The sequence below is a fragment of the Tauraco erythrolophus genome, chromosome 12 (assembly GCF_009769465.1).
Source record: "Tauraco erythrolophus isolate bTauEry1 chromosome 12, bTauEry1.pri, whole genome shotgun sequence".
NCBI lineage: Eukaryota > Metazoa > Chordata > Aves > Musophagiformes > Musophagidae > Tauraco > Tauraco erythrolophus.
In genome coordinates, this window is record NC_141476.1 from 18,703,657 (window position 1) to 18,730,351 (window position 26,695).

At 42.8% G+C, this 26,695-nt stretch overlaps 1 protein-coding gene across 2 annotated transcripts in view; it reads left to right on the plus strand.

Moving 5' to 3' along the window:
- MAPKAPK3 (MAPK activated protein kinase 3) overlaps positions 1-22,069 on the plus strand; it is a 48,562-nt gene extending 26,493 nt beyond the window's left edge. The window contains exons 2-10 of one of the 2 annotated variants that reach the window (XM_086618854.1): positions 7,117-7,256; positions 8,105-8,169; positions 10,331-10,425; positions 11,903-12,029; positions 13,538-13,613; positions 13,793-13,917; positions 15,967-16,052; positions 18,755-18,835; positions 20,337-22,069. In XM_086618854.1, the coding sequence (XP_086474980.1) occupies positions 7,117-7,256; positions 8,105-8,169; positions 10,331-10,425; positions 11,903-12,029; positions 13,538-13,613; positions 13,793-13,917; positions 15,967-16,052; positions 18,755-18,835; positions 20,337-20,495 (954 nt within the window). In that variant the 3' untranslated portion in view covers positions 20,496-22,069. The remainder of the gene's footprint in view (positions 1-7,116; positions 7,257-8,104; positions 8,170-10,330; positions 10,426-11,902; positions 12,030-13,537; positions 13,614-13,792; positions 13,918-15,966; positions 16,053-18,754; positions 18,836-20,336) is intronic. The other variant, XM_009984955.2, reaches the window with a different exon arrangement.
- Positions 22,070-26,695: the final 4,626 nt, after the last annotated feature.

The window sequence follows — 26,695 nt, forward strand, 5'->3', positions numbered from 1 at the left end:
GGTTGTTTTGATCACAATCCCGATTAATCGTAGGTATTTATGCCATACGAGGTTTTGGAAAGTTTGGCGTTACGCTGATAACCTGAGTACGCTGTATGCAGAGCCATGTTGGCACGTCAGGCTGAACACCCTGCTGGGTAGGAGCAGCAGCTGCCCGGTGTTCTGTGCGGTGTGGGTGTGGGCACTGCAGTCAGAATCCTGCTCTAAGGAGGAGACAGTGGTTTTGATGGTGAAAAGCATCTCAGCACAGAGCAAAGCCATATCAAGGTCCTGCAGACATGGAAAGAGTGTGAGCACAAATCCCATGGCTTGCCTGTTTGTCCTGCGATTCTGCCTATCCCTGGAGAAAGAGACTTTAAAACGAAGGGTGGAAAGACCTCTAGAGCACTTCCCAGTTTGGTTTCACCTCAGGTGGTCGTAATGTGCGTAGCAAAGAACCAAGGAAAGACGAGATAGTGTGCAGTGTGCCTGGGTTGCAGAAAGGGCTTTGCAGCAGCTCTCCCGAGATGCTGAGTGTTGACTGCAGGTATCGAATGCAGTTGTCGGTGCTGCTTGAGCGGCAGCGTTTGTGTGGCAGGAGTTGTCACAAGGAGAGGGGCGAGAGATTTGCTGATCTCTAGGCCTTCTTGTATAAACCAGCATTTGAGGGTGTTCTTGTCCAGTAACAGCATGTTAATAGCTGTTGGCGATTTATTTTTCCTTTAAAATACAGTTGTGATATTTTGAATAAAATAGAAGCCGCGCGTAGCTGGTTTGTAGCCTGTCACAACTGAGTGTAACTGGAATCCTAAAGTGCCAATAAGAATTATTTTTCTGTCCACACAACGGAGTAAGTGCAATATTAAAATGCAAAGTAATCTTACATATGTAGCAAAACATATAGCGTGCTTTTTATTTAAATCCATATATACCCCATAGCATTGAATGTGCAGTTACGTACTTTTGGCACTGCAGTTCAGACAGATTCATGTAGTATTATCAGAGTATTTATCAGGACAGTAGCTTTGCTTCATGGGCACTTTTTGCTCATTTTTGTGCCCGAGTTTTATGCTAACCTGGCATGTGTATGGGAATACCTTTGAAATGTATACTGGCCCACTGCTTTGCCATTTCAGTTGTATTTGCCATATCTCCACTAACATTTATGAACAAAGACAGTTGACCTTTGCAGAGTGAATGGCTAGATGCCTGTGTAATTAGAGAATTAATAATGGTGTGTCTCATTTATTTACCTCAGGTTGTAGAGTCATATTGAGTGCCTGGTGGTGATTTGAATACTGCTACAATAAATAAAATTCAAAATGACACCAAAGTTGTTTTTGAGAGACCTGGTTGAGTCACTGCAGGAGAGAGGCTTCAAGCAAAATAATATTTATGTAGTGTGTGGTCTCTGGAGATGGAGAAGCAGGAGTGCTCAGAGAGCTAAATTCTTCAGCAGATTTGCTCTAAGTCTGGTGTGCAAACTCACACAAATGAGCATGTCTCTCTGTTAACCTGTTCTTTTTATCTCTGTCCGTTCTTCTCTTTCTCCTGTTTTTCTCTTAAAACTTGTGCTTAAGCCACTTAAAGCTGTGTGTGTCAGCAGGAAATTGGTTTCAGAGTCTGACACTGACACCACATGCAAGCAGTCCTCTCTGAGTCCTCTTCATTCGCACTTACGCTGGCAAGACACCAAAGATCTGTTGCAGCTTTTGCCATTTCAAAAGATAAGCTGAGTAGAGATTGGAAGACTGGAGAGAAGACATGGAAAGGGAATGGTCCCTCAGTGTGGGCAGTACAGCCCTGATACTCAGTAGGTTGAGCAAAAAGATTGGATACCACAGGCAGGAGTGTTGCAAAATCATGTACTTGACTGAGCTCTATTGTTAACTGGGAGAAGCCCGCTTCTGGGACTGGCTGTCTACCTGAGCACTGATAAAGATGCCAGATAGTGCCAACTGTGGTAGCAGCCTGGATAGCTCTGCAGGAATTGGGATGACAGCTTGTTTCAGTGAAGGCTATTTAATTTCTTAATAGCCTAAGCTGGATTTGAAATGAAAGCAGGAAAGTGAAAGACTTAGTGATGACCCACCTGTGCCTACCCGGGTTTTATCCCTTGTCTATAGACTGATGCTTCAGTAGTAAGCAATTTGAGCAGAAATGTTTTCTATTTTTTTCATTTTAAGAAAAAAATTCAATGCCTTCTTTGAGATTTGCATGTGTGGATGCGCCTGCTCGCTGGGCTGCCGTTGCAAAAAGCCACATGCTTCTTGCTGCAGCTCGACTGACTGGCAGTGCTGACGCGTGAAGAAGAAAACCTTGATAATTTCAATTCCTGTAGCGTTCTAACACAGAGGATGGCTTTATCCCTTATGAAGAGATCTGGAAACAGATAAAGATTGTTAACATTGAATTAATAGATGTACTGCAAATAATCAGGATGTAATAAAAAGACAAAATGTCCAAAGCCATAGTGATAGCTCTTTTTTCTACCACGCCCCCCCCACACCCCCCCGTCTTTTTGTAGCATAGGGGAGGGAGGAGATGAAAGGAACATTATCCAAGCCTCTTTTTGCCACCAACCCCTCTTGAATAAAGAACGACTGGAAGAGCTGCTCTGCAGCAAACGGTGTTAGTTTCTGTGCATCAGTGTGAATTTAGATTCCAAGGCTTATTTGTAGGATTCGGCATTTTTGTAACAGCTACAAGGAAGAGGGGAAGAAAGCAAAAGAAGTTAGACATTTACCCACTTATGCCTGAGCAGAGACTTTTTTTTCCCCAGCTAGGAAAATAAACAAAGCTATATTTAAGTACTTGTATATCAGTATTACATGTTGAGGACCTCTAGGACTGAAAGTTTCTGCTGGTCTCATTTCTGGTTTAATAATGGGAAGCCTTCCTGTGAGGAAAATAGTGTACAGATTATAAAACTGATTATTGAAGAAGAGTTCAGATTCTGGAATTGGTGCAAGTAAGTAAAAGGTGCAGCATTGGATGTGCTCCAAGATGTGATCCAAGCACCACAACTGTTTGAAACTAGGAGGAATTGCTGAAGTTTAAAATAAATTTAAAAAAGCATATGTGGGGGTCTTAATCCCTTATGTAGGAAACAGCAGTAATAGTAACCTGTGTAATCTGCTAGTGCGTGTTAAAGTCACAAAGAAGTCATTGCTTCCTGTCCTCAGCCTGTTTCATACCTGCGCCCATGGATATCTTCTCTCTCTCTGTTGTTACAATTTCAGAGTCCAGAAAATCACTTGCTGCTCCCTGGAGTCCTTAGAAGGCTATTTCCTGTATAGATCAGACCATTAAGGTATGAGGGTTCCTGCTATCCTTCCTTGCTTACACAACTCTGAATCAATGGAAAAGCAATTAGAAGATACTGTGTCACTTTTCAGTCTCCCCTTTTTTTCTGCCACGATATTCTGCACAGGGAGAAATTTCACAGGGCTGGCCTTAAAAGCTGCAGTTGAGAATTTGTTTTGTTTTGCAGGTGCTTGCCAACCTGAGCTAGACCATTACCCCAGAATTTAGAGTTCAGACTTCCCTCCACTGCCAGGCCCTGAATTAGCAGGGGAACCTGGAGTATCTGCTGACATCTGCCCTGTTACTCCTCTGAAACAGGCCGAGCACACCCGCTGGTGCAGCTCCCTTCCCTCTCCAGCTTTTGCAGATATTGACAAGAGTTAGGTGAATCGCTAGGGCTTAGGACTGTAGCGCTCTTGTACTTTCTTGCCTTCTGTCGCCTCGGTTTTCACTGATCTCTCTGTGAATAGCTGTTAATTCTTGCTTCATCTGCTTCTTTCAGGCAGTGATTTGGTAGTGCTGAGCTCCAGTATAAGTGCAGTTTCCTATTGCGCAGCTCCCGTTCCAAACTGTGTTGCCTGACCATGCACGTGGGCATCCCCTCTGTTGCGCAAAGGCTGCTGTGCGTTGTGCACTGGATTGCTGATCTGGCTTCATGAAAAGTTGCGAGATGGGGCATGTTTCTTGGGTTTGTCTTGTTTTGAAGTTAGGTTGGTTCATGATCCTGCCCACAGCCCATCGTGACAAGCTGTGACTCAGCTGAACTGTGTGGGAACTCCAGGGGAATGACTGGGGGCTCTTGGAGCTGATACTGTTTGACAAAGCTGCTCTTTCCTCAAACCAGTGCGAACCAGCAGTGCTGGAAAACCTACCTGAAACTCTGGGTTTGTTCACAACTACCTCTGCACTTTTGCAGAACGTCAGGGGAACCCAGTCATAGTCTTATCAAAGCTATTGCAGCAATAGAAGGACAGTCTCTCTTCAGGCTAAGGAAGATGGCACAATGTCCATTTATTTTTTTTGCAACTTTGTTGAATTTAACCATAGGGCTAGAATTTCAGTCAGTGTTTCTAAATCATCACCTATGTTTTGCAGAAATTGGTGCTTTCAGCTCTGCCTGGCTTTCCTGTTACAGGTGTCTGCGTCTCTAGGATGCCTTAAAAGGCATAGTTATGGCTTCCAGTTTCAGACATAAGGAAAAGATTTAATTTATTTTTAAGGCTCAGAAGGAGAAATCCAAAGGTTAACAGTTGGTTGATGTATCAGATGTTGCTTGGTATGTGTATCTGCTCTTTATTTTTGCATTTACTTTTCTCTCCTTCTCCAGGTGTCATCTTGACATGAGTACATTCAAGCTTGGCACTGAGGAATATATGAAACTTAGCAGGGGTGGAGAAAAGAAACTGCAGCATCCTTGTGTGTATCAAAACGCCTTGTAAAAGCTCTTTAGAGAGTGAGAATTCAATTCTGTGAAACAATTTTCATAAGCATTTGGTACAAACATGAAAAACAGCATCTCTGCATGCTGTGCGAGCACCAGATACACAGATTATAGTGCAGTTGACATTAGTAAAGAGAATGGTTATGTCTAATTAGTAGCACAGGATAGGTGAGGAGGTTTCTGAAGCGTCCTGCTCAGAAGTGGCATTAATCCAGTAATATCGGAGCAGTAAACCCTGTAATGCGTTTCTAAACGGCCTGGTTAGTCCTGAGGGTGTTTGGGCTTTGTTGTTGCACACGTCATTTAATGAACTTTTAAACAGACCTCTAGGCAACAGCCCAAACTCAGAAGGGCAGAGGGGAAAATGCTGATAGACAATCCTACTGAGCTAGGACACAGTGGCTGTGAAGGAAAAGCTACTGAATGGGCTGATGGCTGAAAGAAGTAAAGCAACTGCACTTGGACTCACTAATGGGCTTTTTGTCCAAATTGGAGCCATCTCTTTCTTTAGGAAGTTATTTGTGTCGGAAATCAGGCCATAGCCAGGCTGGAGCAGGAAGGAAGAGGCGGATAGCTAGTGATCTCAAAAGGGTGTGCTCTGGGTGCAGAACGACAGCTGTGGAAGAAGTAGGTTGGCTGCGAGGGCATTGAACTTGGCAAGAAAGCTCCTTCAGCTCTTTGCACTGCTGAAAACCTGGTGTCATGCTGGAGCCTTTGGAAGAGCTGAGGGAGCCTGGAGGGTGGTCACCATGTTGAGACTGGCTGCCTGTTTGGCTAAGGAGCCAGCAGCCCTCCTGAGGCCGCTCGTCCCCTCCTGCAACCCCTCTGTGCTTCACAAAAATATAAAAATGTGCACTTGGCAGAGGAATGCTTGTCACCCTTTTCCTGTTCCCAGCCTGGAAAAGAAGAGAAGCCTCTTACCTTCTATCCAGTGGTTCCTGAGCGCTTCCCCAGCATTTCATAAACTGTTACAGGCCTCTCCTGCCATGTTACTCTGTCTGCTTTGCTGAAAGAGATGTTGAAGCAGCAAAGAAGTGTGAGCTTTTTTCCCCAGTGATGCAAACTGTCTATATTGGAGTCAATAAAGGAATCAGAATTTGTGTGTTCCTTCCTATGACCTTTAAATCATGTGTTTCCCTATATTGAGAGGTGCCTGTGACACCATTTGTGCCTTAGCTTGGCAATTGAATGGAAAGCAATCTCATTTTCCTGGGCTGATTCACAGTTCCCTAATGACAGGTTACATGTTAATACTTGTCTTCGGCAATTATCGTGCAGTTGTGTTTTGACGGGCACCTGATAGCAAACATGAATGGGGAGAGCTTCAGGCTGAGGCCTAGTAGTGCAGCAGTGATACTTCTTGTTTGCCTGTTTGGAAAAAGTTCCCCCACAGTTGCTGTTGTCCTTTTCTAAGGCAAACAGGTCAGAGGTGGTTGCTCTTTGCTTGTTTTTTGTTCTGTTTCAATGCATTTGACAATGCTTTACATAGCATCAGTACTGTCGCTGCTCCATCATTACAGTGATTATTACTATAGGGCATAAAGTATCAAACTCAGATCACAGCCGTGTTGTGTAGGAGCTGCGTAAACGTGCAGTAAAGAGAGAGCCTCTGTCACAAAGTCTAGAGAGACGAGGCAGAGAAGAAAAGGCACGATTCAGCAATGCGCCCTTGTTGCACGAAAGCTCGGTTGCAGAGTCTGATACAGAGCAGTTCTTCACATGGGAAGGGGCATGTTTCTTGTGTGCAAGGTTGCAGTATTAGGAAAGATGAGCTCTTACCTCCCTTCTAGAGATTAGCGCCTTTAAAATAAACTGGCCTTGCATGTGACAGAGAAAGAAGTTCAAGCATCTGGATAGTCAAAGGTCCCTTTCTGACCCTGATGGAGTCAGAAATTTGTGTAGCATTTAAGCAGCACATTCACAGTCAGTGCGAAAGTCCTTATTGTTTTAAATCTCACTGAACTCTAAGGATTTGCGTTGCACCTAAAAGTCTCTTCTCCCAGCAGCTGGGGGGCAGGTGGGAGGGTTATTGTCCTTAGCAGAGGGGTTCTCCTGTGTTTCCAAGTGCTGCAAACAAGTAGGAAAAAAATGCTGTTTCCCAGCCAGAGATGGGCAAGATAGGTCTGCCTCCATCTCAGATGCAAAATCTCTTCTTACTGCCACTTGAGGTCCTCCCAGTTCCAAGGGACCAGTTGTTTCTATATTCCTCAATCTAGGAAGTTGGACAGCCCAGAGATGGTGAAAGTCTTGTGATGGATTGGCATCCTTTGTCTGGAGAAGGTGCTGAGAGCAGCCTTTGCCACCATCTTTGAGCTCAAATGCATGTAGGTGCCAATTTAAAGCAGAGTGATGCTGGCTCACTGACATTGCTCTCTCCTATTTCTTCACAGCTCCTGTATGACAACCCAAAAGCCCGTCAGGAAGTAGAATATCATTGGCGAGCATCAGGGTGTCCCCACATTGTCCATGTCCTGGATGTTTATGAGAATATACATCATGGAAAGAGATGCCTCCTCATTGTCATGGAATGGTATGGACCAGCAGCAGCCCCCCACCAAGCGTTGCTCTTTGAGAGGGTGGAGGGAGTGGGAGAATGTGTTGGCTTAGATGACAGTTAGGTGAGCTTTCTCAGCAGCACGATTTTAGTTTGCGCAGCAGACCTTTTGTTGTCTTTGTGGGCCTGGTAGGGAAACGTAGAGGTGCTCCAGCCATCTTGTGTGATGGAAGAATGAGGAACCTTAACCAGAAAATAAATTTTCCTTGTACTCTATGACATTTGTCCTCATTAAGGCATTGACTAATTAATACAATCTTGAAAGATATGTCTCTACAGATATGATGCACTTTGATTGTGATTGGCTTCCAACTTCAGATGTAAATCCTATAATCTGACATGATCCTTTTTGCTACTATTTTGACTCTAACTTTTCCTATTCTCTCTTTGATCAGTAATACCACAGTTATTGTCTTCTTCACTGGGGATAAATTAATATTTCTTTTCAGTATCTTTGCTTCCCTCTTTCTTTCTTCTTCATCTCCAACCTCCTTCAAGTAAAACAAGATTACTGTCAGCCTCCCAGTGCCAGTGTATCTGACTTCCCAACGATGTGTGTCATGTTCCTTGTGATAGGGTACATTAAACTGAAAGCATCAAAACTCCTTAGTCTGGTTTTGTTTTCTGTCTGTTCCATATCAGAATGGCTTTGTGCATTGATTCAAATGAGTGTGATGTTTAGGAAGCATTGGTATAGGAGGCCTGTAATATTTTCTAATTTGTTCCTGCCATTGTTCTGCGTGATTATATGGATGCACACTCAGGTGTTAATTTGATCTTTTCTGCTCATGAAAGGTGGGGCGTTTTTCTGTTCTTTGTTTCAGCATGGAGGGAGGAGAGCTGTTTAGCAGGATCCAGGAGAGAGGAGATCAAGCTTTCACTGAGAGAGGTGAAAAAAAAAAGTTTAATTTTATAAAAAGATTCCTTCTCCCTTTCTCTATCCCCTTGCTTAATTCCCATACAGGAATTTTTCTTTGATTTGATTTTTGTTTGTAATTTTAAATTATTTTTTTATTATTATTATTTTCTATCCAACTCTGTGTTAAACATTTATATTTTAAAATTCCTGAAAATCAGGAATTACCAGAATTGGACAAGTTCAGACACAATGTGGAAGGTTTAGAGGAAAATTCTTCATACAAATCTGGTCAGCTTCTTCATTTCTGAACCACTGCAGCCTCTGTTACTCTAGTCCCCGGTCTCCTGCCAGACCATCTCTAACATGATCAGTGCAGCTCCTACTGCGATTTCTCTTCTGGCTGTCCCTCAATCAGCATCAGTGTGCACAACTGTACTGTTAGGTGATGAATACAATGAGCAAATGACATTTGCTGAAACATCTCTCATTCAAGGGTTTTAAAGTACTACTTGAAAGGAAGTGTTATTAGCCATGCTGTAAACAAGCCTGCTTATCTATGATAGGGACTGTGAGCAAATTTAAAGACCTGCTTTGAGTCAGTGACGGAGCTTGCTATAGAATAATCTTGCCATTTTTATTGTCTTTGCTGTTTATTATTTGCAGAGTACCACAGGTGTGCTTGACTCGTTCTCCTTGCCCGTTCACAACAGGAGCTTGTTTCTGCTCAGGACTAAAAATGTTAGTGTTTGTCATTAGCATCGTGACAAAAATGATTGGAAGAAGGAAAATTTATACCTGAGCTTATAAATTACTGTGACTGATTTGCAAGTCTGCTATAAAGGCCAGGCTTTTTTTTGATCCTGTGTTCCTAGCCTGGGATGAATCCTTTAAGTGGTATGAGACTTGTGTAGGCAAAACAAGCATTTTCAGGAACTTTATTTGTTCCTCTCTAGAATACAAAATTCCAGGGGGAAGACTGGTTCCGTGATCATTAGTGACTCCACTCTGCTAAAAACATGATTTTTCTACATTAAATACCATTGTATAACATTCTAAATACTTACTCAGAAACCATCTGGGAGTGTTAAAAAAAAAACCCAAACCTTCATTCTTTCCTGCGATAAATGAGCCCTGTTCCACTGGATTCCCCAGGTTCACTGGCTGTTTATGTATCAGCCACAACTTCTCATTAGGAGCGAGGGTTTTTGGCCTGGGTCAGGAAGGAGGAGGTTGTGCAAGGTTTTCCCCAAAGAGGATGAGTGTTTCTGCCTTCTGATTGTCCTTGCCTGAGATTGTGTAATTTCAGTCTCAAGCCATGTGAAAAAAGATTCCAGGTTACAGCAGAAGAATTTCTACCTTCTCTCTCACCACTGCAGCTGAGGTTTCTACCTTTGCAGAAAACAGAGGATCAAGCTGAAGCTGCTAATTCTGTTTTCCTGTCAATGGAGATGTGATATAATGCTCAGTTGGTACAAGAGGAATGTCACTCCTCGCTGCTCCGAAACCTCTCCCTGTGTAACTGAACTCTTCCAGACTTCAAGAGTACTGCTGTTGCAAGGCAGCTCACCAACCACTAGAATTTCCCACTGGGGTTACGTTAAATTTTAGAAACGTATTATTTCAAAGGTGGCAGTTTGGGCTTTGCAGAATAGAACTGTTGATTTTGTTTCTCCTGAGGAAACGCTTCTGAAGACAGTGAGGAATGATGATGTGACCTATCCTAAAATTACTATATTGTTATGTTGCTGTATTTTTAGAAAATCTGTTAGATCCTCCTATTACCCCTGAACTAGAAGCTGAAAGTTAAACTTCTGTCCTGCACAATCAGGGATGTGTCCTGGTTGGGGTCTCTTTTTCCACAGTCTTGCATGTTGCTGGGGTACCTACTCTGCTCTTGCTGCTTTTCTGTTGGGCAAATTAAAGAAAAAATTTACAAACTCATAAAAAGTAGGAATCTCAACTGTTCAGTTGCAAGGCCCGCTCAGGAGGAGAGCTGAGCAGCCAGGGAACTGGGGGGCTATGGTTGCCTGCAAAACCAAAACACAGCTGTTAGGGCTAATTTTAGGTTTTCTAGTCTTGACACTAGCCCTGTATTCCAGCGAGCTGTTTGTAAGTTATAAGCATTCCCAAGCATGTCCCTGAGTTGCAGTGGGAATGTTAATGTGACCTTTCTTTAAAATTGTATTTATAGAGGCCTCTGAGATAATGAGAGACATCGGAACAGCCATCCAGTATCTGCATTCAATGAACATTGCCCATAGAGACGTCAAGGTGAGGCCTGAAGGTGTGTGGGCAGGGAGAAAAGAGCATAAGGCAGAAAAATAAATGGGCAGTGGCGTTTTAAGCAGAACCAGGAGTGCGATCAGATGGTCAAAGTGCCAGTGTGAGAAAGGCTCTGTTTGCAACTAGTTTGCAACTAGTCCAAGGTCAGAATGTTCACATGCACTAGTGTCTTCCAGTTGTGTACCGAATGCAGAAGAATCTGGTGATAGTCAGATGGTTAATTAAAGAGCTACTATCAACTTGCAGTTCAGTTAATTAACAAGAAAATAGCACTGCCTGAAGTGATCTTACACTAGATGCTGTACCTCTATGTACAGTCTTTGCCAGTTGTTAGTTGTTTTCAGAATTGTACTTGCTTAAAAAAAAACAAAGAAGCCCACAAAACAAACAAATAAAAACCCCAAACACCAAAACCTCCTTCAGACATAGGAGAAGCTGCATGTATGGGAGGAATAAGACCAATTCCATGAATCCAACCCACTTTAATAGTATAGGAAAGTATTTGGGAAAATGGTCTCTGATTGATTCCACAGTTTTGAGTTTGTGTGTTTTCTACAGATGCTTCTGTGTGTTTAGCTGGAGGGAGAACTGCCATTGCTTGGTGTCACTGAGGGGTATGTTTGAGGGCTCTTTAAGTAGGAACTGGAGAATTCAGAGACTAAAAACCTATTCACTTTTGTGGAGCTATGTGCCATTGCCTGTTGCCAGCACAGAAGCGCTTAGCTCCAAACACACACGCTCAGTGAACTAACATAGAAATGGTTCAAATTGCTTGATAGATCCTAAATCCTGTTTTCTTTCAAGCCTCTCCTTCCTTCTGTACGTCCCTAAACACTAGCATGAGAGCATAGCTTCCTTAGGACTGAGAAACTGGAAAACAAGTTCAAACAATTGCAGATTCTGGAGATGTGCCATTCTCCTCATGCTTCTTGTTCCCTCTGTGCCACTTCTGGTTTTGGAGAGCCTTTATGGAGCGTGGAGCAGAATGGAATTAACTCAGGTTTCAGGAGGCAGAGTAGAGGGGGATGAGGAAGGGCATTGTGTCTGTATCAGTTAATTCTGATGGAGTTATGTCAGTTGCTCATAGAGAGTTTGACTGATGATATCTTTGTCTTCCACCTCAGCTACGAGCGGTACAGAGTGCTGTCAGATCAGCTGGTGGTGATCAGACAGACCAGTCCTAGTAAGTGCAGTGACCTAGAGAGAGGTTCAAGAAGCTGGGCTTGGTGCCTATCCGACCTGACGAGAGTCGTGGTTGGCTCTCCTAAATACCATGTTGAGAAGGATGTTGATCCTTAGTCTGAGTGAAAATGCTGCGTGCTGGGAGGGAACTTTCTGCATGGTATGGTGGGGATGTGAGAGGAGTAACAAGACCCAGGTGCTGGTGGTGATCCAGGCAAGTGGGAATCATTTGACCTTTCTGCTCATGAGACACATCTCTTCACTGTCCAGTTTATCCTTTTTCTTGGTGGTCTTTCAGCCTGAAAATTTGCTTTACACATCTAAAGAGAAGGATACAGTGCTCAAACTCACAGACTTCGGCTTTGCCAAAGAAACCACTGTGCAAAATGCACTGCAGACCCCCTGTTACACTCCTTATTATGTTGGTAAGTTATCCAAAATGCAATTCTTCTGTGTTTCAGTCTGTCATCCCTCCCGTTACAGTGGGCTGGGGAACTGTAGGAATGGATGGGAAATCTTCTGTTGTGGATGTAATGCAAAGAGGTAGCCTGCAGAATTCAAACTGGCGTCCAACCCAAACCTAGTCTGGTTCCAGTACAGTTCAGTGCTCCTGCTTTCTTCCTTGGTTGCAGAGCCTTAACAGGGAATGCAAATGAGGATCAAGGAGAAAGAACATGTTGCTTCTGATTACACTTAAGTAATCCTGATGTTTCCTCTGAATGATGCAATAAAAGCCATAATTTGAACTCAACTTTGGGATTATTTGGATGTTTCCTTGCAAAACTTCCTCTAGCTCAACTAATGCAGTGAAAGAGAACAGGGAGAGTATTGCCTCAGCTGTAAAGCTTCTTAAGGCTGGCAAATGGATGAGTTAGTAATAAAACACCATTGTGACTTAATCATAACTGAATTTTTGCCTGCATTTTCTCCGAAGACCGAGCACTGTGTAATGAATGCCATGGTAGACTGTTCTTTATGCATTCATTTTCGAGTATGTCCCTTTTGGTCTCTGAGTTAATAGTCAGTCGCCATATGGTATGACTGAGGCAGTCTGCGCTTGGAATTTCTTTGGAGGAAAAAGGGCTTAATTTTTTGGAAGAATTAGTTCTCTTCTACAATGTAAGTTTTTATAGTTTTTTTGTATTGAGACATACTGTTATTCATTGTTAGCAGAGAATTATGACAGCAATTTTTTTCCCTGATGCTTTTCTTCTATATTTTTGTAAGCTGGGATTAGTGATAAAATGTTAAGGAATTTATGCGTATATGTTTTTATGCCTTTATATTTGTGTATAAACAGGCTGACATTTCCCTTCTCAACACCTTTTTATAAACCAGCATGATTGCTCATATGTTTAGAGAATCATTTTCCTTACAACATCAAGCTCCCTGCAGTTCACCTGCCCCAGGGGGAAAAAAAAAAATCCCCTCTAAATGTATCTCTCTATAGTTTTGTTACTTAGTGAAAAAAAAAATAATGCTCTGGAGGCCAAAGAAAAATACATTGCACTGTAGTTGCTGCAGTTAAACACATTCTACCCAGGTACCAATCAAAATTTTATCACAGCTCAAGTAGGTCTTTTCTGTTCTGATTTCTGGAACATATGCTCCTGCCTCTTTCAGTGCCGTGCCTCTCTGTACACATTTAGCTATAGCTCCTTCTGCTTTTCTGTAATCTTAGTACTCTCTTGAGCAGACAGACACTAAGGTGAAGAGCAGGGCATTTTGCCAGCTCCGTTCCTCCTTTTTAAAGCTATATTATTGGATGTGGTTAGGAACTTGACTATAGAAAATACTTCCCAGTTCCTGCAGTGAGTTGCGCTTTTTTAATGCCTCTGATATTTGGTGTTGAAGTGTGCTGCTACTTATAAGGTGATGGATATGAAAAGAAATATCTGGTACTCTGTTAATTTCTGGTTTTAATCCTCTTTAGCCCCAGAAGTCCTTGGTCCTGAGAAGTATGACAAATCATGTGACATGTGGTCATTGGGTGTCATCACGTATATTCTGTAAGTATTTGGAAGGAGGTTTGATGTACAGAAAAAGGACCCATTTTAGTAAATCTGCACTTAGAAGTAATTAGTCACTAGGATCATGTAACCTGCAGAAGAATGTAGGCTTGTATGGGACTTTTTAAGAGATGAAAGGACTTTCCTAGTTATAAGAGTTCTTTTGTCCACTCTTACAGCTTGTGTGGGTTCCCTCCATTCTACTCAAACACTGGTCAAGCCATTTCTCCAGGGATGAAGAGAAGAATTCGGATGGGGCAATATGGATTTCCCAATCCAGAGTGGGCTGAAGTATCCGAGGAAGGTAACAATTCTCACTGCTACTGATGAGTATGCACATGGTGTGCATAGGTAAAGTGCCTATAAGAGTCTGTTTCTAAAAACTGGTTTAGTGTTTGTTTCATTTTTTTTTTAGAATTTAAATTAATTTTTTGTAAGCTGACGCAGAGAACAACTAGGAACTCAAACTCTAGCCAGCAACCCAAGTACTACAGAAAGTAAATGGCTACTGAAAACTTTCTTTCAAATTCCAGCTAATGCTAGTGAATGCTGAGATTAAATCCTCTGAAGACAAAAGTCTTTAATCCTGAGAGAGGAGACTGCCAGGACAGCTGCAATGCGAGCTGAGTTGGAAGAAAGGCAAACTGTCTGAAGAACTCATTCAGTCTTTGCCCTCCTCAGTCAGCCAGCCAGCAAGGATGGCAAGTTTTCCTGCTAGCTTTTTGTGATGTGGGAACTTGCCAGCCACCACTTAAATAAAGGTCAACAATTTATTTTGTAGAAGTCATTGACCAAAAGCAGCTGCTGTTCAGCTGTGACCTGGATGGGCTCAAACGAGTGTCCTGAAAGTGGATGGTTTTGATTCCCTCTTTTTCTGACAGTCTCGTAAGCTGGAAGTCTCACCTGCCTGTCATATTAGAGAAGGTCAGCAACCTCTGGACACATCTTTTTTTGTAACAAGCCCTTTATGTTGCTGTTTTCAGCATCCTATTTTTGTCTGCTGTTTAGCCCCAACAAATTATCATGGGATAATACTGTGATCCTTGGCACTGCAACCCCTCATTGGATCTCACGGTTGCGTGTGCAGCATGGACTACTGAACATGAATAAGAAAGATGTTTTACCTATGAGTTGCTGCCTTAATATTTTGTCTGCCTTGGGTCTTTTTCATATTACAGTAGTTATTAAAATGCTGGGGGAGCTTGGTGAGAGAACATTTGCTTGGAAAATCTGTAGAGTTCCTGTGTGCTTGCCTGAATGAAATAGGCACCTCCTCTACCTTTGGACCTATTAAGATCAACTAGTTTATGTGCATTCTTTTAGGTTGATCAGGCACCTTCAGCAGACTGCTGCTTTTTGCCCTCCTTTATACTGTTCTTGTCATGGTTTTCTTTATCTAATCATTCCTTCATTGCATCATCTATGGAGGCTTCCTCTAAATTCCCCACCAGCTTCCTGTAATAATCTTAATGGGCTCTGTTTGTGGTCTTCTCCTTTTGTTTCCTTGTACACTTTAGGTTCCAGGTAATCTCTTCTGCAACCTTCATTTGCAGCCTCTCTGGACAAACTGAAGCCTCAACTTGTACTTCTGGCAACTTCTTACAAGCCTTTAGTCATCTTGCGTTCAATGTTTCTAAAAGAGAACTCTTATTCAGAAGTTCTTCTAGGTTCCCTCAAGGAAGTTATGTTTAAGTCTTTCTAAATAACATTCCTTGGATGTAGCATTTCCTGTCTGTCTGCCTGCATTAATACAACACTTGTCCAGACTCTTGTCATCTCATATCTCAGTTACTTAGTACTCTTGCTTTGGCAGATACTGTCTTCACAGAAAGCTGCTACAAAGCTTGTTTGTACAATCCATTTCTTTTGTCCTTTTAGAAACCTCTCAGTTATCAAAGATAAATTTATTGTCTTTTTTTTTTTCCCAACAGCCTGAGATAGTTTTTGTCATCTATAATTTCTCAGAACATGAGCTTATGCATTCATTCAGCCCATAATGCCAAGCTTCTCGCCATCTTTCAGCCAGGCAGCTTGGCAGCTTTCTGTTCCTATGTTTCTCTTTTTCTCAAGTTCTTGCTCTCAAAACAGTTGGTTTGGTGATGTAGATAGCATAGATGGAATCCCCAATCCTTTGTCTGTCCTTCTTACCTCGTTTTGGATGTTTTCATGTTCTGCCTCTTTCAACATAATAACCTACCACACTGTGCATGGCTTCTTAACATGATAACAGCAATAGGTGGGTGTTGGAGTTCTGCAAAATTACCTTTCTTCATTCAGCAGATCTTTGTGTTCTGAAGGTTATTTGGGAATGCAGTAGCAGACTGCAATGTGCTGTGTTGGTCCTGTTTTTCAGCCAAACAACTGATTCGCCATTTACTGAAGACCGACCCAACAGAGAGGATGACAGTTTCTCAATTTATGAATCACCCTTGGATTAACGTGAGTTTCACATCTCTTTTTACAAGGGAGCAAGATTAATTCTTACATGCGGAACTTACATATAGCTCCACACAGCATAGCAAGAGAAGGATTGCTGTTAATAACTTAACCTACTGTGCACTCCACAGAGAGTCATCTGCCTGTAGAACCCCAATTCTTCTTGGTGTTACCAGAGGACACACAGAGAGACACCCACAATAGTGTCCTTGGGAATGTGTCTGTCTGTGAGCAGGCATCACTCTTGACTCTGCAGCATATGCATGTGTTACTCTCTTTAAAAATACAAAAATAAACTGTATGTACTTACTTCATCGGTGCAGGATTTAAAGAGAGCTATTATTAGTGGACTCAGGCACCGTTGTGCATAGCTGTGTTAGTGTGAACACAGTCCTATGCTTAGTGGGAATTCTCATGCTTGGCAGAGTATGGAAATGTGTGGGGGAGGAGCAAGGGTCTCGGCTGGGTGCCCAGTAAGAGACTGCCAGATAGGGTGGCACACAGAGCTGTTAACGGCCGCAGTTCAGGTTTCATTCCACAACTTGGTTGAATTTACTTTTCCTTAAAAAATACTTTTTGGGGAAAAAGGAAAAAAAACACTCGAATAATATAATATTAATTATTTTTTAAAAAAAGACAAGAATCCCATGAGAGATCAGGCTGAGTTTCAGGATATCATCTCTGCTCTCTAGGTGTCGCCTAAAATAATAGATTATACTTCTCATGTTTGTGCCTAAAAGGACACCAGTCTTGTTCTTGCTGCCCAAAAAGTCATCAGCCAGGAACAGATTCGTTTGTACTGTAGAATGCCCGATTCTCTCATAGTGCTCCCTCCGTCTGTGTTGATCCTCAGAAGACAGGGCAGAAACGGAGGCGTGACTAGTAGTCAGCATTTCTGTAATGCCTGTTCGAAGAGCTGGAGGCCCTTAGAATTGTACAGAAATGTAGCTGTACAGTATCTTGATGGAGCAGATAGGTGTCTTCATTGAGCTGTGAAAGCTGAGAAATTAGGGTAACAAAGAGTCTGTAGAACTGGAACAGAACCTAGACAATGTTTCTAAGTCTTTTTTAACCAAATAAAAATGTAATCACTGTTCAGAATAAATGCCTCCAGCTTTAAGTGTTTGAAGACCCAAGAAGGAGGTGTTCCAGAAGTCAGCAGGCGATGAATTTCACAGGATGAGTGCCTAATAGCTAAGGAAGCTACCACCTACAGCGACACATGCTACTTGAAATATGCGTATAACCTATTAATAAGGAGGAGATTAGAGACAAGGTCTATAGACTCTGCTGCACCAAAGAGCCGTGCTAGAATACGGTTCCTGGGAGAAAGGTCCAGGAGCTGCAGATTGGCATTTTCTGCTAAACCTATTGTTCCCATGAGGCAGAGGGAGGGAGAGGGAAAGACCAACATAGTGAATGTCTGTGTTCTTCCCTTTGTTTTCCTGAATCTGTAAGTGGGAACATGTATGGGGAGATGCCTTGCTCAAGCAGTGGAGGAGGGTATTTGTCTCCTCTTTTTTTTCTCCATTGTGGACTATGCAAAAATTGTCAGTTTAGGTGGAGCACATAATCCCCTAGTTAGCTTGTAGATAAGGTTTATTTAACGAGGAGTAGCTCACAGCAGATAGGAGGGCAACTTCAACAGGGACACCACTAAAGCCAGTCTGCTGGTTTTCCATTTCCCGTGTCCCAGCTGTGCTTGATAAAACCACACCCTGGCCAGCTAGAGTCCTTTTCCAGAGGACGCAGGAGTCGTCATTTCTGCTGCCACTTCTGCAATGGTGCTCTTAGCTCAGTGGAGTATAAGCACTGCTTCCCATGTAATGCTTATTTCACAACGACATATGCAGAGACCTCCTTAGACTTTGTTGACATGCAGCTGTGTCTGGTGTAGGACACCACAGCAGTAGACAGCAAGTTTGAGTAGAAACTACAAGGGAGATAGAATATGAGTTTATAGTTTGAGTTATGGGCTGGCAAGAAACACTACGATTCTTGCTGAATCAAGTGAATTTAGCTAGGGAACTGTGCTCCGTGTTTTAGAAATTGTACCTCATTCTAATTTGAAGTATCTGCTGATCTTTCATGGCAGGTGAGCAAAGATCTCTGTTTTATGTGGAAGAGCAACTCAAGCGATGCGCTGTCTTCCAAGCTATGCCTTACACTGAACAATAAATAGTGTAATTTCCTCTTTGGGGCACACTTACGATCTGATAAACTGGAAATTTCAATTAATGTATATGTACAAGAAAATTTCTCCTATGACAAATCCTAGAAGATAAAGGTCAAATTAACCACTTTGAAACACTGACTAATGAATAATGAAATGACAGTTAAAATCTAAAATGTACATAAAAATTTATCCACCACAGGGTTATTGGTTGGACTGGAAGGGAGAAGAGTGACACAAACTAGATGATCTTTGAGGTCCCTTCCAACCCTAACTATTCTATGAGTCTATGAAACTCAGCTCTGGTTTCTCTCTCCATTTGTTTTTTAAAGATACTGTCATGTGGGGACTATAGTCCTTTTCTACCTCACGCATGAATTAGCTTGCGGACTGACTGAAAGCATGAATGATGAGGGCCACTGAAGGACATTAGCTAAACTTTTATGTCCTCCATACACACAGAAGAGCAAACAGTCACTTCCTGAACGCAATTTTGCAAAACACTTCTTTTGGTATTTTTCCCTTTTCTCAGAGATCAATGGCAGTGCCACCAACACCTCTTCATACTGCACGGGTCCTGCAAGAGGATAAAGACCACTGGGATGAAGTTAAAGTGAGTCGATCATAGTTCAGATTTCTCGAAGTCAAGTGTGGTAAGAGATTAGATGGGCTGTCTTCTCTGCATATGCCTATTTCCTTGGAGATGATGGCTATTTTGAATACAACCATGTTAAACAAGGGAAGCATAAACAGTCTCGGTTAGAACAGTAGTGCATGTGATAGCTGTTTAAAAAAAGAAGAATGCTGTTTGAGCTTCATCCAGCAGCGTTACAACTGTGCCAAATACCAACAAAGATGATGTTTATGATCAAAGTTATTAAGGATGCTACCTGCGGAGCCACTGGATGTAACCACAGAGGAGAAGGGACAGTGCTGAGGGAGCTCGGAGTTCATTATAGCGAAGCGAAGAGCATGATGAAAACGTACGGGGACAGGGTGGGAGTGTTGAGCTGCATTCTGGTTTTCTATTCTGTTCTTGTATTGTAAACCAGCATTAAATAAGCTTAGCTTTGTCTTGTTGTGACGTTTGGCGAGGGGAGATAAAAATATATCTGTCTTTCCCTTAATCTAACCAGGTGCCTCACCTACTGTTTGTACAGATGACAGTTGAATGCTTCCTGCAAAGAGAAACTATAGGGCAGACTAAAAGTTGTTTGCAAGTTTAACTCTTTCCTGCTGGCCTTTATCAGGTTGGCATGCTTTTACAATTAATTCTGAATTTTTTGCACTTACAATGCATACCATTTTGATAATTGCAACATTCCTGTAGTGTATTTTACTGATTACTGATTTTATTTAAATTACTGATGTGTAGTCTCAGCTGTTGAACTATGTAATGGTAACATTTCGTAGGACCTAGGCAACATGTGCCTCCTGAGTCAGAGATCAAACAGATAATTTCACTTAGTGTTCTTCATTTCCACGTTTCTGAGATCTTGTGCTTCGTATAGGTCTTAGAGATATTCCCTTGGGCCACCGGCATTCCCATAATATTTAATAATTTTTTCCTTTCCTGAACTAAATGCATAGACATTCATTTACTTAAGCAGATTTTTGCTCAAAGCTTTATTAAAAAGCTTAAAATTTGCCTGCACTTAAACATTAATTCAGACTAAGGAGGTACGTGAATTCGAAGCACGTACTTTTAAAGAACTTTGTGTGGACTCTGTTCTAGCTCCTGCTAACCCAGGTTGGTAGCAGAGCACGGAAAGCAGAGCTCTGACTCTGGTGCAAGCAGCCCAGGCTCAGTAGCTGGTGAAGGCCCAGAGCCAGCCGGTAAGAAATGCTGGGCATAGGGACATGGTGGAATTTAGGCCAACGGCGTGTGGTCCTGGGTGCTTACGTATGAAACGCTGTGTGAATAGTTCCTCCTGAATGAGCCCATGAGTAGAACGAAGCCTTTAGTCATAGTCTAGTGCAGCAGAAAGGGCTCAGCTATTTCTGGCCATAGTGTGACAGAGGGTTTCTTTTGTACATCCATCTCCTGGCAGTAGTGTGGGTGGCTGTGCGCTCTCTGGCTCAGAGTGTTCAATAAATTGCTTCCTTGGTTTCAGGAGGAGATGACCAGTGCTTTGGCTACCATGAGGGTGGACTATGATCAGGTGAAAATCAAAGACTTGAAAACATCCAACAACCGCCTTCTGAACAAACGCCGTAAGAAGCAGAAGCAGGCAGGCACCTCTTCTGCAGCCCCAGGGTGCAATAACCAATGAGAAGAGAAACCAAGGACCTGTGGGTGGAGGGTGAAAGCTGAAAGGAACAATTTGAAATCAGTATGATCAACTCGGTCCGAACCACAGAGGCAATGAGACCATGACGAAGATATCCTGCAAAGAGGGAGCAGTATGAACAATTACATTTTTATAACTGGAATCAGGGCTTTGCTTTTGAAGGCTAATATGTGTGTGACATGAGTCTGTTGCACATCACTAGGGAAGGAACGGTAATACCAGAAATGTTAATGGTTTTTGCTTTGGCTTTAAGTGCGTCGGACAAGAGGCAGTCTCAGCCTACTAATGCTCTGAGGCTTTAACAGACATGTGCAAGAGCAACTCCTGCTGCCATTTTAAACTTGGGAATAGAAAAAATGCCAAGTGTTCTGCTAGGATTGTTTTAGTAGTTCAAACATGGATGCTGAGAAAGGAGAAAATGTCACTGCTGTTTATAGCAGTAGCACAGGTGCAGTTCTGTTATGGATGCATCTGGACAGCATTTCATGTTAGAATCAGTAATAGTCAATATTTCCAAACTTACTTCCTATAATTACAGAATATCATCTAAATGATAAGCAGTTATTCCTGTTACTGGAAAAAGTATCCATACATTTTCATTTTTGTGAAGTCTTCATGTAGTCTCATGTGAAGATTTGAGTTTGTCGTGGATTCTCATTTGGTAACATGCAAGTTTTCTAAACAGTAACCATTGTGTCGTGTCTATGCCTCTGTCAGGTCCCTCTCTTGAAACGTTTTTAATTTAAATGGTACTTCATGTGAAGAGTTTTAATAAGGATTTAATTAACTGAAAGTATCCTGAAGAGAATATTGCTGTTCCTCTTGGATCCACAACCTCTAGGGTGTGCAACTGGACATGCAATTGTATACAAGAGACTGCTCTAGAAGAGAGACTTCTGAAATTCGGGAAGAAGTGGCAAATGCATGTTGTCTGAACGGACCCTGCTGTCTGCCAGCAGCCCTTCTGGTAATTATCTCCAGATCCTGTGCCTAAGATATGCTGATCATAGCAAATTTTGGAGTGCTGGGCTTTCCTGGGGTCAGGGAGGGGGAGGATGCTACTTTATTTGCAGTGTTTTGTCAGTGTTTTTGGATCCAAAGATTTTCACCGCCTAAGTATATCCACCTGTTGTTTTTTTCCTATTCCAGTTCTCGTTTTATGAGATCCTAGTCTTGGTTTGCTAATTTGTTTTACTTTGTGATCAAAATATTTCCTCAGACTGTATTTTGGGTTTTGTTGGTTTTTTTTAGTTGAGGTGAAGCAAATATTTGTGAAAGTATTATCAGTCTAGGATGAAAATTACGTGCTTCCAGTGATGCAGGTGAAAATTACTTTGTGGTAGGCACACAGAGTACTGGTGTGTAAATAGGCTGGGAAGAATGTTAAAAGACGAAAAAGAAGGCTCCAGAGAGGATCTGAACCATCAAATCTGAGTGCCACAGAGCTCTTGTTACCTCCAACAAAGATCATCTCAAGGCTTTGGACCTTGTCTGGGGAGCCTTCTTGCCATCTTCAAAGTGTTGGGTGAGACCTCCATTCTTCTTTGTGAACTGGTCCTAGGGTTTTATAAACGGATTTTAATAAATCGTGTTACAACATTCCTTCCTCCTGTCATCCCTGTTTCTGTTGAGGTGTTGCAGTTTGTTTTGCTTTGTGAGGTACCTCTGTTGAAGGTGATGGGAAAAGGGAGAAGGAAAGCTTTCAACAATGTCCGCGTTCAAAAGCTACCGACCTTTGAGCATCTTTTAAGATTACAAGAGATGGGTTTTAATTCTCAATCTCCGCAAAGATTTATTTTAAAATTATTTCATGTTTATCTGGGTATCTCTGTGATTATAGCATGTCCTGTATATATTTATTTTATCATATTACTCCTATGAATTATGCAAATATTATTCACTAACTGCGAGTGATAATACAACGAATGAAGAGTTGTGACGTGTTCAGGGTGCAATAGTTGGGATTTGAGCCAGATCTAAGTTTCTGTCCCTTCATCCAAATTTTTGGAGGGTGCTGTGTATGTCAGTCCTGCCTTCCCATCTCTGTGCCCCATCAGGGTGATACATGCTCCCACTATCCCAATTAATAGGGCAACTTGTGTATAATGTGATGATGTCCTGGCTGCCTTGGGTGGGTGGTATTGAAACTGTTGCAACCCGTGTTTTCGCTTCTGTCTTGCCCAGAGTTTGAGCAGGAGCTCTCAGTTTCCAGCCAGTGCCTTCTTGCATGTCAGTTCAGTCTGGAGCTTGAAGACACGTATCTGTTCCTGAGTAGTTTTCCATGGGCAACTGTACAGCACGTCTGGACCCGATTACTTCCTGTGGGCTTCCAGTCTTTACCGCGCTGCGGTTCAGAAGCTGGAGCGATGAACTGATGCAGTTGGCCACGGCACCGTCAGCTTTCAGTCCCTGTACAGTAGGACAATGCCATCTCATTAAATTTGAACTAATGGTTCTCGCGTTCTACCCTGCAGTGACAACATCCAGGAATATTGTGAAGCCCGGTGGGAACCTGAGGAGGGCCTCAAAATGGCAGACCTGGAAGTGTATGCAAGTATTGTACAGAAGCATTTGAGCTTATTTTACAGAAGAAAGGAGGCAACTCCTTGGGAAGCAGCTGGCCCGCGGCGTGTGTCTGTCCCGCGGCGTGTGGCTGCCCTGCCTGTGGCACAGCTGCCGCCCGTAAGGCACCGGCCGTAAGAGCTCCGTCTTCTTTTAGCCGTGTCTGAGTCCACCGGAGCTGTGAGCGTCGGCCGGGTGCAGGTCTGGGGGCCGTGCTGGCTGCCACCCCCGGGGTGCGGTCGTCCCCCCGCAGTGTCCGTCTGTCCGTCCGCGCATCCATAGCCCGCTCCGGACCGAGGGGGCGGCTCCGCGGCGCCACCTGCTGCCCGCGCCGCCGCCCTGCAGCTCCGGGGGCCGCGGGGCCGAGCACCGCCGCCAGCCTCCGGCACACCGGGCTTTCCCGGGAGCTGCCGCGATTCCGGTAGCTGGCGGCAGTTCAAACTCAGACCGTCGGGGTCCCGGGGTCTGTGTGGCGGCAGTGTTCTCGCCAGAGCCTGCAGGGAGCACTGCCTGTTGCTAGCACGTGCGCTGTGCCCTGCGGGAGCCCGTGGTGAGATTCCTGTGTACGTTTTGCAGAAGATCCTTCCTTTCTGGCTGCTGGTTGTACTAAAAGGGCCCACTTTCTAGCGGCATTCACACACGGTATAAAGAACTCTGGTGTGCTAGTGGTGGTATTTGGGTTTTGCCTCTTCCCCCAGCCGTACAGTATAATAGTCTCTTTAGAATCTGCTGCTTAGGATCCAAATTTATAGCCTGTTTTTAGAAAGGATAGGCTATTATGGAACTGATTATGCATTTGCATATTCATCAGCCATATAGAGGAGGTAAAGAGCTGGGAAGGGAAAGAAGAAATGAATGGTCAATAGAGAAGGCTTCAGGGAGAGCACAGATTAAAAGGTCTATTTATTTTTTACAGCAGAAGCTGGAAAACGGGCTGTGCACAATTCCCCACCCCCATTCCTTTTCATAGCAATTGCTTATGGGCCGCTGCCTCCCCTTGTATTTCTCTGCACTGTACTCTTCTCATATACATGCGTTCTTGCTCACCCACTGGCAAGTACGCTTTCTCTGATTCACACACAAGTGTGTACACAAGCACAGCTAAAATTCCCTGCCTCACTTTTCCATTTCTTGCACTACACACGTACACCTCTTTGACCACGTGCCATATGATGAACCTGTTTTTTGACATGGTACAATTAAAAACTAACATTAATGGTGAGCTCTTGGCCTACTTCTGTGTTTTTCTATTTGTCAAAACCCAGCATGCAGTCCTGGGATTGCTTTTCTCTCTTAACACTTCACTGCCTAGAGTCTAGAGGCCCAATTATGTAACCGCTTCTGACTTGTCTGACATGAGGGATAATGAAAATGCTACATACTCAGTTTGATCTAATTTCCTGTCCTCTTTCCAATTCAGACTTTATTTGGCCCATGTTTAGACAAAGGCGCTTTTGAGAGAAGGAAGATTCAGTGAGGAGGAGAGAACTGAAGCTTTTAATTACTTGCACGTAGTCATAGGTATGTGTACTGTTTTAAACCTGCGTTAAAGGTGGGAAAGAGATGTTAATCTATGTCCAACTGCTTTGGCACATTTGCATACTTAGCCTAAGGATGAAGCCAGCCATGGGAGCCAGCTCAGCTGCGCTTAATGGGAGGAAAACTTGTCCTCGAGGATGTACCCATGCACCCCAGCTCATTCACCAGTGCCCTTTCACGCTCGCTAGCAAACCACGGGGACAAAGGGAGTGAAGGCAAGCAGGGAATGGATTTACATGTGGGAGAACTCCTTTCTTCCAAGAGTACATGTTTTGGAGGGATTTCTGTGGAAATACCAGAATTCTCTTTTTCCTAGGTTCCAATATCTCCTCAGTTCACCTGGCTGTTCTCGGTAGTGGAGCTGGCATAGCTGAGAATGAACATAGGTGATTCTTTTAGAGAGCCTGAACAGGATGAAGACAAGGAAGCAAACTTGGAAGACAGAGAACGCATACTCGAAACCCCAAAGAAAAAAAAATGTTCAAAATTCTTGCAAGCTAACACGCAAGTTTACTTCAGGTACATATTTAAATGCATGTCACATCTGGAAAATTGAGGTTAGAGCAATCCTAGGTAATATCATTTGCTGAAGAAATGTTTCCCTGAAATCTTTGCGCCGGGTACAAAAATGCTTTTTGAGTATTAAGTACAGCTTTAAAATGGATTTTTTTTTTTTAGTCTGCGTGGTTAGAAGACTTTAGTGGGGCAAAGGGAGTAGAAATGAAGGATTATGTGTCATGTTGAAGAATAAGATAAGAAATAGCTACTGTTGTGTTCTACTCCAACTTATTTTTTTACTGCAGGTGATACTTCTGTACAGACATAGCAGGATAGATTCAACTTTCTATTAGTCTTTTTTACCACTGGAGGAGGAGGATGAGGATATTTCTACACTCTAGGGAAATGTGGAAGATAATCCTGTGACTGTAGATGAACACCTGTACTGGAACATCTGTAAATGATGCCTAGCATTAACTTTGTTTTAAAATTTCCTGCCTCATGAATCTACCAGGTGGCAAGTTCTCATAGGTCTGCTCTAGCTGCATAAAGGCACAGAGGCAGCATTGTCAGTGGCTTTCTTCATACTGCTTGAGACTGCAAAAAGCAGCAGTTGCTGAAATGTACTGCAGTGGTTTTAGCTTCCAGGAGCCAAGAGGAAAAAATGCAGCTTTCGAATAGCTGGAGGTGACATGAAGGGCCAGGCTATCTTTTATCTGAAGAGGGGTGGTGCTTGAAGATAGTATACAGGTATCTTGACCTTGCCTCAGTTCAACTTCCAGATCTGGTAATAAAAATGTTTAGCTGTGTGGGGCTGCAGGCCCAAATTGCTAGTAAAGTCTCTGCTGCTTTGACAGCGTGCTGGGATTTTTCCACTATTAGCCACTGAAATGTACTTATTTGGTCCATGGTTGCAAACCATTTAGCATTCTTGATCCTGGGGCTGCACTGAAGCTGAATAATTAAAAAAAAAAAAGAGGAGTTCCATCGTTTTCCTCCATGTTAAGCTTCTAAATTTATTTCTGTTGAATTTTACTGTGTTCAAGTTAATTACTGGTATTGCTAGTGTAAAAACTGTTTCTTATTGCACCTTCTTTATTTGTTAACAGTGAGTCTCAGTGCTGCTTTTTTGGGGGAGCGGGGGTGGTGTCTTTTTGTCTTTCTTGTCTTAGGAGTTCTATTCCAGTTTTGAAATTAAATGGCAAGGTTATTTTGCCCAATTTTGTTCTCCCAAAACTTCCAGGCTAATCCATTTGGGAAACATGGAAAATGATCTCAAGAGATTTCTTATTGCTTAGCTACTGAAACACCTGCTAAAGCTGAGCTCTTTAAAAAAACCTGAAAATTATTTAAATGTGAAAAAGAGTGGGTTGATGTGGAAAAGAAACTTCTCCAAAGACTAAAATTAGAATGGAATGTGTTAGAAGAGAAATACTGGTGGGGGAGGAGGACTAAGGTTTTTTAAAATAAAAATGCTACCACTTGAGTAATGATCAAAGAAATTCTGGTTAGGATATTAGCTGCTGCTCCAACCCAGAGTAGTTCCTGAATTCAGAAGTAATTATGTTTCCCTAAAGATAGAT